The sequence below is a fragment of the Trichosurus vulpecula genome, chromosome 2 (genome assembly GCF_011100635.1).
Source record: "Trichosurus vulpecula isolate mTriVul1 chromosome 2, mTriVul1.pri, whole genome shotgun sequence".
In the NCBI taxonomy this organism is placed as follows: domain Eukaryota; kingdom Metazoa; phylum Chordata; class Mammalia; order Diprotodontia; family Phalangeridae; genus Trichosurus; species Trichosurus vulpecula.
In genome coordinates this window covers 257,898,083-257,913,754 of record NC_050574.1, presented here as the reverse complement: position 1 = coordinate 257,913,754, position 15,672 = coordinate 257,898,083, and the positions used below count along the sequence as shown (strand labels likewise).

General features: G+C 36.4%; 1 protein-coding gene across 2 annotated transcripts in view; it reads right to left on the bottom strand.

Annotated features, from left to right (window-relative positions):
• SLC39A10 (solute carrier family 39 member 10) overlaps window positions 1-15,672 on the bottom strand; it is a 52,648-nt gene that overhangs the window by 13,774 nt on the left and 23,202 nt on the right. For both annotated transcript variants that reach the window (XM_036743023.1, XM_036743024.1), the window contains exons 4-5: window positions 2,993-3,162; window positions 770-976 (exon numbers count right to left, since the gene is read on the bottom strand). In XM_036743023.1, the coding sequence (XP_036598918.1) occupies window positions 770-976; window positions 2,993-3,162 (377 nt within the window). The remainder of the gene's footprint in view (window positions 1-769; window positions 977-2,992; window positions 3,163-15,672) is intronic.

Genomic DNA, 15,672 nt, shown 5'->3' with positions numbered 1-15,672 from the left:
AAGTGTAAACCTAAACCTTACTAATTTTAAGAATTAGCCTAAACTAAAATGAAGACTTATCATGGCCTTAGAGCAAGGTGCTTACATACACAAAGTAGGTATTTGTCAAAGGTACAACTTGAACCCAGATCTTCCTTGTGGGGAAAGAAAGTTCAAAATAGAGTGAAAAAAGGATTCCAGATAAAAGTACTTTATTAAAGTTCAGCTCATTTTAGCTATTAAAAACAATATGACATGGTTCATGGGTGAAAAATAATGAATAATGTTTTTCTCTTATATAATACTTGAGTACATTACTAACATTTAGTGGAATTCAGTGAAAATTCAGTGAAGAGCTATTTCTTAATAGTAATATAAAAAGAGGAATGTTTGGTTTCCTCTGCTTGAATTCAGCCTATTGTACATTCTTCCATTTCTATAAAAAGGTATAAACTTACCTGTAGGTTTTCCAAACCCATTTAAACCACTTGGAGATTGTGCAATACAAATAGATTTTGAGCTGAAATCCATAAAAGTATGAACTGAAGAGCATTTTAACTATTTTTACTTAACACTGAATGAATTCCCAATGTAAATAAGACTGATTTATAAAGACATTAACCAAGACAGAGATTAAAAGTATATCAAAATAACAATGGAAAAATCAAAACCAAAAGAGGACGCTTTACTTGTGTTCTCATTGCTTTGGGTTTTTTATTAGAACATATTATAACCTTAATATGTTTTTAATTTTACATATCGAAATAAAAATAAAAAAATGGGTACATACCCTTTGTTGTTTATAATGCTTAAACATCCTTATACAGTGTTCAATGATGAATAGCAGATAAATGCCTCCCAGAGCTACAAGTCCTTTCAATACTGCATCATATTCTTCCAAAAACTCTGGATTTTTTGTTTCATGTCCATGAGGATGCCTATGCCCATGTCCGTGTCCATGTCCATGTTGATGACTGTGGTCATGGCCCCCTTGTGACTATAAGAATGATAACAGTTTAAAAGTAAAACATATTCTCCAAATTAAACAAATATGTTTTCAATTTCTAGGTTTTGTTTTTCAGTGTAGAAAGAAATTCTTGAAGGACACTGGTTTAGTGCTTGGAACTTTTCCAGAGTTTTTTCATATCTACTATCTCATCTGAAGGTAAATACAGTCTCTTCAATTTGCTTTATGAAGTATCCAAGAAAACATTACATGTTGGTGGGTGTTTAACAAACACACTTCATGGCAATTCAGCAATGAGACAGGGTAGATATTAAGAGAACACAATCATCATTAGGTGCTATACTGGTTAACACCAGTTAAAAGACAACAGTTTCTTATCCTTAGCAGCTAATCATCTAAAACAATCAGATAATTTGTTTTTATTCTAAGCAGTTAATTGTGCCAAAAATTGTAAAAAAAAAAGAAAAAAAGATCAATATAATATAGGATATTTCATAAAATTTGCACTAGATATGTTCTTCACAGGCAAATTAAAACCACTCATCAATTTAATTGTTGCACATTTCTGTGAGGGAAAATCAAGGTTCTAACTCAGTCAATGATTAAAACTTTAAATCAGATAAAAATCAACAATATCCTTATCATCTCTAGTGCTCAGAAGTGAGGAATTTCTATTTCCAATGACTTGTGACCCTCCTGCCATGGGAAGAAGCTGCAATGTCTCAAGTCCTTAAAACTACTAAATAAAACATGGATACTAAGCTTATAAGGATTATAGCAAACACATTCAGAAGCAATAACTGATAGCCTGGAAGGGTTGTGCCCAATTTATCTGGAAACATCAAAAAATAAAAGGAGTACACATATTGCTTGTATGAAGACTGTATCATTACAAGCTTAGAAGAATCTACTTCTATCCTAGGCTCTTAAATTATACCAGGCCACTGGGACATAGTGATTGGGAAGTCCCTTCCTTCTCATCTCTGCCTCTTAGAGTCCCTTGCTTCCTCCAATGTTCAATTCAGATGTCATCTTCTACACAGCTTTTCCTGATCTCCCCAGTTGTTATTGATCTCTCTCTTCTCAAGTCGGCCAATATTAACTTATATGTTTAAATGTGATATCACTCTGGTAAAAATAAGCTCCTCGAGTGCAGAGACTGTTTTAATTTTTTCTTTGTATCCCCTGGGCCTGACAAAGCTAAAATTTATCTAACTGAATTCTAGAAACCTTCCACTACAAAAAATACATGTACCTTACAAATCTGAAATTAATGATCTACATCTGTTTCTTTTTGTTAAAAATAAAATGTCCTCATCAAAATGAAGGACTCCTTAAAAATAAATGAGTAAAATTTTAAATAACTTAGAAAGAAGCAACATAAATACAAGTAGTTATATTCCCATATCAAGGTAAAGAACATTGGGAATGTTGACTTATTTCTATACTAACACAGTAAAGCAAATCATTGATTTTAAAATGGAAGAACAGTTTAATTATGTGAAACATATGTATTTTGTTTACTAAAGTTTAAAAAAACTGATGGCATTAAAGTAGTCGTGAGTGAAGTAAAGGCACACTGCTACAAAAGAATGAATGCTGGAATGTGACTCATAAGACTGGGGCTTAAATTCCAGCTCTACCAATGATTGTGTTAAATGTTGGGAAAGTCATTAACATCTCTTGGCCTCAGTTTTTTCATTTGTAAAATAAGGAACTGGGTTATTTAGTCTCTAAAGGCCCTTCTCCAAATGTATAACCCTATAAATTATGTGACCACATCTGGGTAAGACTCCAAATCTCCCAATTTTCCACTTCAGAAATTCAATGGGTTACTCTGATTTTAAAAGCAAGAGGTATTTAGGCTAATCTCTTAACAGATTCATCAAGAACTTTATAAATACTGCTTTTTAAGCTGTGTTCCAGTATCAGCTAGGCAATAATAACCCAGTAAGCAAATCACAATAACCAAATTATTTTTAGAAGCTTTTACAGTTTATCATATTTAATTTAAAATCTTTTAGATTTTTTTTTTTAGATTCTTACATGTGGAAGCAGATGAAGAAGTGCATCTCCGCTCATTGTTCCCACAGCCAGTGCAACCAGGAATGTGAGGAGGAATTTGAAGCATCCTTGGTTAATTATGGGAACCAAGATCACACCTAGCAGTGATAGTAGGCTAATAACCGTGATAGAAATGATACCACAAATCCAGGCTATAAGAAGAAAGAAATATATACAAGTCAAGGCTTTAAAGATATGTAGTAAGCACCAATAAATTACAAGTATGAACAATCAATGAAGCTTCATTGGTTGATAAGAGTTGTAAGAAATCTTCTAGTTTTTCACTGCAAGTAAGAATGATGCTCACAACATTCCTGACAGGTAATCATCCAGTTTCTGCTGAATACCTTTCATGAGGGACAACTCACCAGGGCAACCCACTGCATTTTCAGAGACCATTCCAATTATTTGGGAGACCTTTCTTTTAATGGATCAACATTTACCTACCTACAGCTTCTGCCCCTTAATCCTGATTCTGTTCAAAGGAGCTAAGCAGAATAAATACATCCTCTTCCATGTAGAAACTCTTCAAATAATTGAAAGCAACTATGGCATCTTGCTCCATTCTGCACCCCACTGCCCCAGACAGTGTGTTGCCCTCTAAAACAAAGACATTCAGTTCCTTCAAGCATTCCTTATATAAGGTTTTAAGCCCTGCCACCATTTTGGTTGCTTTTCTATAGAGCACTGTGTAATTTGTTAGTGTCCCTCTTCAAGTGTAAAATACACTACCTATAACCAAACCAAAAAATTCAGCATAAAATGTACTATTATTTACCTTGTTGTAGACACTATACTCTTGTTAATGCCACCTAAGACCATGTAAGCTTTTTCTAGCAACCGCAAGATATATCTCTGACTCATGGTCAACTTGGAGTCAACCAAAAGCCCTAAGTCAGAGTTTCCCTTTTTTGGTACTTGTCCTCTATGCTTTCAATAAATCTTCCTCTACTCTTTTTTCAATGACAGGAAAATAAATTCTATAGTTTCCAATGAATTGGCACATAAAATAGATTAATTTCTTGTGAAGAAAAAAATTTATTCACAAAATATTTTTAGTATTACAAAAGTGTTAAATGTTCATCAGAAATAATAAGTTAGTGAGACACTTAATTCTATTTGTTATTGGCCAAGTTTTTTTTTTTTTTATAGCTTTTGAAAGAGATACTTGAGTATCATGTTCAGCCTCCAATTCGCTTCTTGTTTTGAATTTGATTGAGGATGGGACTAAGAATCTTAATTCAGAGGTAAATTGTTACAAACAAAACTAAAGTTTTATGAGCACACTTATGAGATACGATTCTCCAACGATACACCAAAAACTTTATTGACTTTCTTAATTAAATCAATTTAAAATTCTGTTTAATGCAAAGATCAATTAGCTCATCTTTCACTGGATTGTTGCCAACCTTTTCGAGCTCAATGTGAGGTTTCCTATCCAAATCTCCTTCATTTGGCTTTCATAAATAGGAATTGTGCCTTCAAATCTCATATTTTTCATATATACTATAAGTTTCCCAGCCTACTACTTGTCTCCTCATTGTTCTTGCTACAATTCACAAATTTCTTTCACTAACATTATTTTTGGGAGAACTGCGATAAGCAAAGTCATTTACCAAATATACCTTCTGATAAGCTTCTCATAGCCACCCCAAGGAGATAGGTACCCCAAACTGAGAACTACAATCTTTGTATTTTTCACATGCACTGTTGCATCTTCACATCCTACGTGTAGGGAGTTGGTCTTTAAAACCTATGCATAACCCTTGACGCTTATTCCTATTAAATTCTGTCACGTTAGATATGAGTGGCCAATCCAGCTTCAGGCCTTTGGGAATCCAAGCAATCACCCAACATAAATGAGCCATCCTTTTCAACTTTGGGTCACCTACAGGTTTGATGAACATTTTTTGTTGCCTTCCAAGCCACTGATGTATAGGTATGGGTCGGTCTACACTTGCTACTCAAAACAGCTCTCCAGGTTGACAAAAATTCATTAATAAATTATGTTCTGGTTAAAGTCATTTAACCAGCTGTTAAATCTAACTAACAGAATCTACATCTCTTCATTTGTTCACAGGGATATGACAGACGTGGACAAATATGTTGCTGAATTCTTAGTATATCCACGACAGTTCCCCAATCTAACAAGTAGTCCTATCCCCCAAAATGACAAAAATAATTATTGTAATTCTGTGTTTAAACAGCACAGTAGCTTACTTTGATAGAATTCCATGTTTTTTTAAATCAAAATTCAGAAAAATTATTTTCACATAAATTTAGATAAGACTATAGAGGAGCATACTTTGGTAGACCACTCCATGAAAAAAACAAACTGCCTATAAAAAAGACTAACAAACAAAATTTAAAACAAAACTTTATATGCCATCATAAAATACTAAGTATCGAGACTGAATACTAAAGCATACAACCCTCCACCCCAATTTCTAATTAGCTCCTGCAATACAACTATTTAATTCAGAAAACTATCGTTGTTAATTTTTCCACTGAGTGCTACAGGTCTGCCCACTGTAACTGTATATATCTGAGGAAGATTATGAATAGCCTTACTGCTGGTAGCTTCACTGAGCACGACTTTCCCTAAGTGCAAGTTTGTCCTTCCATCACAGCTAAGCTAGTTCCTGACTATTCTTTTAATTCCCTGGTTCCACTCCGGTCCTTCATGTAATCATCTACTTCCTCCTCAAACATAATATTTACTTGCTCAGAATAAATGAAAAAAAAAAATAGTTCTCAGTCTTGTTCTGATAAAGAACAAGGGGGAAACACGAATTCTGGTCAAAGTTTCCAAAGTAATAAGTAGGTGACAGAATGGATCTCAGTGGTTGCTATAGTCTAGTGTTTCATTTGAACATATAAATTACTACTTTACATTAGCTAATGGAAATGAAATACAATTACGAGTTTTTAAAAAAATTTTGCTTACTTCAACATCTTCACAAAAAATACTCAACTGAAGAGTAATATTTTATAAAGGTTCTAATCTAAAATGCTATTTACTAATAAAATCTAACATTACTGTGAATCCACAGAAGGAACTTCTACTAATCCTAGGATAAGAACAAAGGAAAATTATACCTGCCCACCATGAGCATAGTCAAAAATTTCCAGAGACATTAGATGGGGGAATGCACTTGAAGTCTCCTCTTCTGGAAAATGGATTGAGGTAAATTAAGAGCTGAGGTCTCTTCCAGATCTATATTCTATTAACCGGCCCACGGAACAGTGATTTTAAAAATTGGGTTCAGTTATCAGGCATCACAGTCACTGGAATCAGTAAGATTAAAAACTAGAGAAATTTTCAATCAATAACCCTAACCCTTAGAAATCTCAGAATTTTGGAAATGGAAGAGACCTATAATGTCATCTATTTCAGATCTCTTATTGAATAGATGAGAAGACCAAGACTCAGGCTTTTTCTTCCTCTTCAACAGAGAACTGCAACAGAATCAAAAGATAAAAATAATTAAACTATCTTATATTCCTTAAACTTCTTAAGTTAGAAAACTAAGGATTTATTATTAGTGTAACTAATTGAGTTGCTACGTCTCAACAGCAAATAAATCAATTTAAAATAGCGGAAGGTGGTAAAAACATATGAGGGAATGGAATAAGCATTTATTCAACTCTTTACAAATCTTATCTCATTTGATCATCATAACAAAATCCTGTGAGGTGCTATTATTATCCTCATTTTACAACTGAAGAAACTGAGACAGAGAGGGACTAGCCCAAGGTCAGACAGCTAGGGAGTATCTGAGGTTGGATTTGAAATAAGGTGTTCTGGACTCCAGGCCCTTTGCTCCATCCACTGGACCACCTGGGTGCTCAAGAATTTATTAGTTAATTAATCTAAAGATTAGATTTCAACCAGGACTGCACTATTTATCACCTGGACAGCCAAACTAAGCTACCTACTTTACTGGTTCAACACCAGAAACAAATCAACAAGTTATGGTTAAGTTACACCCAGAAAAAACTCACCATGCATGCTCCCTGCTACATATCAGTTCTAGGTGGGTAGTCAGGAAGTAACTAATTGGGTCACCCATTGAAACCAACTTACCTAATATTAATATAGTTTTACTTGATTACCTCTCCTCAGCATTCAACTATCAGGGTCCTAAGAAGCAGCTGTCTGCACTATCCTTTCTGGCTAACACAGATGTTGACCAAGCTTCAATTCCCGTAACTGTATACACCTATGCAATTATTATTAGAACGTCTAGGTATTTCCTCAACAACAGGAAGCTTGTAAAACAAAGTTAGCTCATTTTAGGCATCTTCACTCTGCAAAGCAGAGTCTATTAGTTAGAAATATCACTACCACAAATGGAATACACATATACAAAACCTATCATAAACCGGATTTGATTTATAGAGGGATAGGTGCCGAGGCAAGAAATGTTCACTAGCACCAGTCTTAACTGACTAAGTAGGGGGTATGTGCTTGTTCTCAGTTCACTATTCTAAGCAGAATACACCAGCACCACCCACCAATCCTCAAACACCTTGTAGTGTTATGACTGAGGCATGACTCATATTTACTTGGCAATCTTCACAGTGGTTAGAAGATAAGGGCCTTCTAATCCTAATTTACAAATGGGAGAATAATGTGCCTAGCATGATCCAAAAAAAAAAACAAACCCAAACTTTAATGATAAAGATATAATAATACGGTCTCCAGTTCAGGAGTTCTCTGCTGACGTCTTAAACCATAGATTTGGGTAAACAACCACACTGAATATAGCTGTCGCAGGTTCAGAATTTGAGGGCTATCTTGGTTACTGTCTGGCCTCACCAACATAGGTTCTAGGTGTATCCTACCAAGTTTTGGAAATCTAATATATCCATTTCTGTGGCTCTTGGAACAGACTTTAGAAAGGGGCCTTTGCTCAAGAACAGTGACTCTGGCTCAGAGACAGAAACTGTGGCCAAACTGTGGAGGACTTGGAGACAAGCATTAGGCAATAATGGCTAACACACAGCACTTGAGGGTTTGCCAAGTATTTTACACGTGATCTCACTTGATCTTTACAACAACCCTATGAGGTAAACTTTTTAATCCCCATTTAACAGACGAGAAAAGAGAGGTTAAGCAACTTACCCAAGGTCCCAGTGGCAATACATGCCTGAGGCAGAATATGAACTCAAGTCTTCCTACTTCCAAGTCTAACACTCCATCCACTACAACATACCACCTAGTTACCTCTAGGTTACATGCTCTAGAAGAGGTGGCCCAACCAGATTAAAATGTAATTGGAAAATGTTTAATAATAAAAATATAATCCAACATAGGTAATGTTAATTTGCGGATGTCTTTGCGAGTATGTCACCCACAGGGATCTGTTTCTACTTGAATTTGACACCACTGCCTAGGGAAAGTCTCTAGAACCCCAGAATTAGAATGGGTGTTCTAGGGAATTCTAGATTGCTGCAGAATGTATTGAAGAACGCTGACTATTGGGAACAGGGTATGAAGGACTTCACAACCAAGTAGTTCTAAGGACAGCATGGGGATCATAATTGGATCTGTAGATAGCACATGTAGACAAGTTCACTTCTCCAATAGTAGCCCTGAATAAATTTGAAGGACAACTCCACCTCTCCAGAGACTAAAAACCCAGGTAACTAAGCAATGTGTGGCATAAAACTTTGAGTGCAAACTGCACCCTCCCCCCAACCCCAAAATAAACCCTACAAACAAAATTTAAGCTAGAAGAATTTAATAACGGCAAGAAGTCAACAAATGGAGTTTTGGATCATGTGGCTCCAACAGAGCAAAATCACAAGACATGAGAACTTCTGACCTTCTAGCTCAAGAGAACTCCACTTTGAGAGGGCAGGACTTAGCTGCAATCTGGGTCTTGAGAGTCCCAGGGCTGTGGCAAGGTGTTCCTTCTTCTGGGATCCCTGGGTCAGGGAAAACGGCTGTAATTGTGTATTTAAGCTTTTTCCTACCTAAAATCCTGGAGGACCAGGAGAAAAGATTGGCCCTGGATTTATGAAATTTGGTAGGTATGGAGTCCAGGTCATGAAGTCCCAGGCAGCTAGTGTAGCTTAATTCCTTTAGTCTTCATTGGAGTAAAGGCTGAGGAGCAGGTAAGGAGGCCATGTCTGGCAAGACAACCACACCAAATTTCAATGGTAGAAAAAAACACAGGCATAAGAGAAGGGCTCTGTGGCTCCAAGGGGGCACCCTCTGTCTATATACATCTTGAATGGTTCTAGTTCTGTGATGAATTTTCCCAGTTATTCATGGTAGGGGAAGGTGGGAAAGATAGCAAGTTAAAAGACAAAATCACATCTAAGAGTTAAAAAGTTGTATTTCCTAATTTGCCTTTTCTTTGAATTCCTGCCACAAACCAAGCTCAGTGTAATGACCAATCATGATGTCTGAGCATAAATGACATGCTACTCATCTCCTGATAGAGGGATGAAGTACTAAAGGAACAGAATGAGATAAATATTCTTTTGAACACAGCTGACATGGAAATTTGTTTTAATTGACTATGTTGTGACAGGTTTTGTTTTTATTCTCAGTGGGGGGAATACTGGGCTGAGAGGGTGGGAATGTGAATTTTTGCTGAGCGAAAACAATAAAATATGGTGACTGAAAAAGAAAAAAAATAAAAGATTTGGCAACTAATTAGATATGGTAATATGGGGGGGGGGGAGAAGGTGCAAGGGAGCTAGGAGGGACCTTTACTATAGTAGTCCAAAATCTTTCTTTTCTTTAAATTTTGTAGCTGAGAAAATGGAAGCCTAGAGGAGGCCAGACAGAGTAAGTTAACAGCTAGGATTTGAACCCAAGTTCTAATTACAGTTCTACCTATCTAAATGTTTTACCATGTGAAAATGTTGTAGAATGACTTTAGAAAAAATTTCAATTGATAGATTAACTTAGGCAAATTAATGGTCTTAAAATAAATGAAAAATATTCAAAATCCTTCAACACCTTTTTGTTACATCTCATTAATGAAGAAATGTGGAAGTTAATACTTTGAAGCCAAACAAAGGGTTATAAAAGGCCTCATTTATGCCCAACTTCAGTTGGCAGTCAGAAAAAGTGACAAATGTGGAGCCAGTGGCTATGGCAACTATTCTAGCCATCTATAAAACTAAGGCTGTCTTTATAGAATGCCAGAACCACCAGTCAATTACATGACTGGGAGCAGTGGTGGGGTGAGGAAGAGGGCACATCCCATTTTGTGGTAAAATGATTCTTTCAAACATCAGCTAATTTTGTTTTTAAACTTTTCCATCTAGTTGCCTTACTAGATAAAATATAGCCTCTTTGAGGAAAGCAATTGAAATTTGCCCAATTTTGTCTTGTCTGACATTCAAAACTACTGTTGAATACATGTTAGTTGAATTTTGAAAATTCATTAATTTTACACATGATGATTATAGGTAGAGAGAACAATATTTTTAAGTTACTATGTTTCATTTTTTAAAATGCAGATTTTTTTTAAAAAAGTAATTGTCAATTCATAAGTCTCTCATTGGTAAATTTTTTTTACAGATAGGTGACCCATCACTTGTAGTTACTCAACTGCTTTATGGAGGCATAGAAGGATGAATTTCTAGACTTTTATTATCAAATGAAATCATTATATTGCTTAGTAATAATAATAATAATATTATCATCTAGTATTTACAATGTCTTGATTTCTCATCAAGTCACTAGCTTCCACTTGCTCCAATCTAATTTTTAAGATAGTATTTTCTTCAGTTGTCTTTTGGACCTCCTTTTCCATTTGGCTAATTCTGCCTTTCAAGGCATTCTTCTCCTCCTTGGTTTTTTGGAGCTCTTTTGCCATTTGAGCCAGTCTATTTTTGAAGGTGTTATTTTCTTCAGTATTTTTTTAGGTCTCCTTTAGTTTTTCATGCTTTTCTTGCATCACTCTCATTTGTCTTCCCAATTTTTTCCTCTATCCTCTTACTTGCTTTTCCAAATCCTTTTTGAGCTCTTCCATGGCCTGAGACCAATTCATGTTTTTCTTGGAGGCTTCTGATGTAGACTCTGACTTTGTTGACTTCTTCTGGCTGTATGTTTTGGTCTTCTTTGTCACCAAAAAAAGATTCTGAAGTCTGAGTCTGAATGTGAGACCATTTTCGCTGCCTGTTCATGTTCCCAGCCAACTACTTGACCCTGGAGTTTTTTGTTGGGGTATGACTACTTGTAGAGTAGAGAGTACTTTGTCCCAAGCTTGAGGAGCTGTGCTGTTGTTTTCAGAGCCACTTCTACACAGCAAGCTCTGCCACACCAGCACTCCTCCCCCAAGAACCACCAACCAGGATTGCAGCCCAGATCCAGGCAGGACAAAGCAGGCTTTGCACTCCTGCTCTAATCTGCCACTTAGTTCCTACCACCAGGTGGGCCTGGGGCCAGAAGCAACTGTGGCTGTAGCTCTGGAAGCAGCCTCAGAGCTGTACCACCTCCGCTGGTGGCCAAACCGCCCCCAGTGGCAGCAACTCCTTTCACTCCATCCCAGCAGCTTTTCCCACTAACCTTTTCTGTTGTCTTTGGTGTTTGTGGGTTGAGAAGTCTGGGAACTGTCACAGCTCGCTGATTCAGGGCGCTAGGGCCTGTTCTGTCCAGCTCCTGGTCTGGTTAATCCTGGCACGGCCTATGCTGGGCTCTGCTCCCCTCTGCTCCCAGCTCCAAGCGATAGATCCTTAGCAGCAAACATCCAGGCTGTCCTAGGCTGGAGCCCTGCTTCCCTCTGCTATTTTGTGGGTTCTGCAGCTCTAGAATTTGTTCAGAGCCATTTTTTATGGGTGTCTGGAGGGACCTGGGGGTAACTTAGGCAAGTCCCTGCTTTCCAGCTGCCATCTTGGCTCTGACCCCCATCTAGTATTTACATAGCACTATGCAAATATTATCTCATTTCACCCTGACAACACCCTGGGAGGTATACCAATACTATTATTACCCTCATTTTATAGATAAGGAAAATGAAGCCAAGGGAGGTTGAGGCTTGCACTTGGTCACAGAGCTAACTGGTGGACGAGGCTGGATCTGAACTCTGGTATTTTAGAGACCTATTCACTGCACCACCTAACAGTTTTAGTCCAGCCGGTACATGAGAAAACTGAAGTTGATAGAAGTTGTGACTTGCAGGTAATCACATACAATGTCAGAAGTGGGATTTGAATCAGGTCTTCTTGACTCAGGTCCACTACACTTGCTGCCCCTGTAATGTGCAGCCTCAATTAGGAGATAAGAAATATTCTCTCATAAATGAAAAAAGAAATAAACAAACAAGAAGTACCAGTGAGACACTAAGTGCTAGATTAGGTACTGAATGAGATAAAATTTGATACAAGACAATTTCTGTCTTGTAGGAGCTTAAAATGGGGAAGGTGGCTGGGAAGGGGGAGGTTTGAGGCAATTTGGGGTCAGTTACTAAGTGTCCGAGGTTAAATCCGAACTCAGATCCTCCTGACTCCAGGGCCAGTGCTTTCTACTGTGCCACCTAGCTGCCCCTACGCTATATAAGACAAAGAAAACTCATTTTCCCCAGAAGTGAATCTAGCTATAGGCAATAAATATCTGTGCTTTTGTCATTTTTGAAAGCTTACCTTAGTACACATACTAGTAAGGTTGCAATAAAGGTAATTAATTGTCCCTGCAGATCTAGTTGGGCCTCAGTAAAGCATTTAATAAATGCTTTTTGTTGACCAACTCACTTTTTAAAAAATGATAATTTTTACATAAGGGAAAATAAGCAATGCCCCTCTACTAGACGTCACTTTTTAAAATTAGAAATTGCCTGTGCACTTAGATTTTAAAGGTAACGAATTTATATAGGTCGATAATCCATCTAAAAACATGCAATTTATGTGTAGATACGCATATTTAGTACATCTTCTAAAGAACTCTGGGGGTCGTCCCCCCTAGATTCTTTTTGAGTAGGCAAACTAGGCCATCTTTTGCCTCAATTCTTATGTAGCCTTACCTAATGGCTATTACCACAAACTGAGACCTGGGAAAGACCTGAGCTAAAAAAGGCCAAGGTCTCCTGCTGTATCCAGTGCCATCATCAAATGTCCTGACCTATGTCTTGCCACTGGACTCTGGAGGAGAGAGTGAGGCTGATGACTTTGCATAGCCCTGCCTCACTTAATTCCAATTCACTTGCAAGTCAAGACTTCACCCTCCTGATGTGATTGATGAAATACAGATGAATGACAACAACATGGAGCGTAGACTAAGGATTCAAGGTTAATAGAAAACACACCATACAGTCACACACAAAAACCGCTCAGTCTAACTTCTAAGACAGAGAATTACAACTTCCTATACTACTCATCCATCATAAGTTGTTACAAGTCTCTTGCATAAATTATAATTGTTTTGTTCTCCATCCCATATACAAAACAAGGTTGCCCTTATTTCTTAAAATGGTTCCTCACTTACACTGAGTCCACTGCAGACCTATCAATTTATTTACTTTAAATTTATATTCATTTTAAATTAGATCTTGCTTGAATCAAAAAATTTTTAAGGACTGACCAATTTTGAAGAAAGTCTTAATCCTTCTGGCAAACTTTTAGAGCCTCAAGAAGGTAGTTCTGCATCGATAAGTCATGAAAATTAGGTAAAGAGAACTATTCCATATACTTAATATTTTCAAAAGGCATTTAATTTGCTATTCTAGTTTCCACATTTTAAACTGTTTTCACTTGAATCCTGTCACTTACCTGGACATTATAAGTAGATATTATAGATCATAAAAGCAAATTACTCCATTCAAGTTATTGGCTCAATCCTAATTTATTTGGTAAGTAAGTGGTCAAAAAAAAGGTCTGTTTTCAGAAGTTTACCAAAGGAATATGTAGATTGAGTTCAACTAGCTAATGTTTTCTTTATTAGTACTCAAGATACCAGATATAATTTTTTTAAAAAAGTACTAAATGACTACAACTAGCTTCACTTATTGTGCAAATTAGGTCACTTAAAACGTTCAAGATCTTCAAGCTTAGTTATTCACCAACTCCCTTTCTCATTATCTAGATAGAAATGCATTCTTTTAAAAAGGAGCGCTCATCTGTGGAAACTTTCTAATTAACTTGGTTCAAAGCATGTGCAATATGACAGCTTTCTTCACTGTTTCAGCATTTTAATTGGCAGAAAATGCTTAGCGCCCTTTTCACAACCCCCCCCCACCCCGGTAATTAAGCTAGGGTCAACTCTATGACTAAATGAGTCTATCGTTGTGAAACAAACGATTTGCTTCCATTGGCAGCATAGAGTTTGGTTTACAGCAGTCTTTGAACAAAGTTAATGAGGTAGTAGCTGTGTCAGTATAGGAGATTTATATAGAACAAGTTAACCTTTCTTAATGATGCAGCAGCCATTAAAAATAATTACTTGCAGGGCATTCTCTAACAATTATTAACATCTATCAGGACAAAATTAATTCAAGCTTCATTTCTAACAATGCTAATAAGCACTTGCAAATGAATAATCAATATTCACTATTAATAGTATATTTGTTTTCAGAACAAGAACAGTTTATTTAAATTCTTTTCAGCATAATAGCTGTTAATACTAAGTTCATTCAAGCATCAGTCAAAATCTTCATAAGCATGTATGGATTATGGCAATATTAAATAGTAAATGCTAATTAGAAAATCATAACTCACCACTGATATCAAAACTATAAATTAGAACTTTTAAAAATATTTTATTTCCTAAAAATAAGGAGGCTGGGGAGAGAGAAGGGTAGGGGAAAAAAAGCTTTTAATATCTAGAAGAGGGAGGAGAAAAGACTTTCTTCACATTTAATGAGGAAAAAAAAAAACTATATGATTAAAGAAACTTCGAAAGAACTCTCCACAAGACCTCTCCCCATGTTCCTGCTGTAATCAGGATCAAATGCTTTTCCTGAAATTCTGCCTCTCTCTGACTGCAAACACGAGCCTAGGAACCCTGCCTTGACCCTCCCTCACCCCAAAGGAACTAGGAGAGAAAGCAAACAGCCTCAACTCAAGATCACAGTTTACAATCTATTCATTAAACTATTCTTCTTTAATTCTGCTTTTTTGACTGTCCAGATCTTTAAGAAACTTCACAAGTTCCTAAGTTTTACTTTCCAAAAGGGTACCTGCCTGCCCACCCTCCAATCTAGACCAGGGATTCAGCTCATCTACCCAAATTAGTGGTACTTGGTTATTGTCTGCACCCCCTCTAGATACTCAATTCTACTGGTCTCCATTTTCTCTGTCCACTCAGCCTCTGGGAATGACACTTTTAAAATTCTCTATGCATGTGTTCTTATTTTATAATAAAAATATTACTTCAAAATCTTTTGTTTCAAGGCTTAAGAAGTTATTTAAGAAGCTGTTATAAAGAATTTGTATACAACTTATTTTAATTTTACTGACTTCAATCACATCTTACTCCAACCTTCATCTTTCTAAAATCAAGTCAATCTAAAACTTCAGGTGCCATATTTCAGCAATACTAGGGGAAGTAACAGAACAAGAAGTTCTGAGAAATTAATGTCTTAGGCCAAGTGACCCCATTAGAGTTTCAAAACATTATGGCAGGGCAGTTATAATGTATTATTAGGAAATGTTGATCATGAAATTTTTTACAGGCTATATCTGTATTTAATAATTAAGAAAAA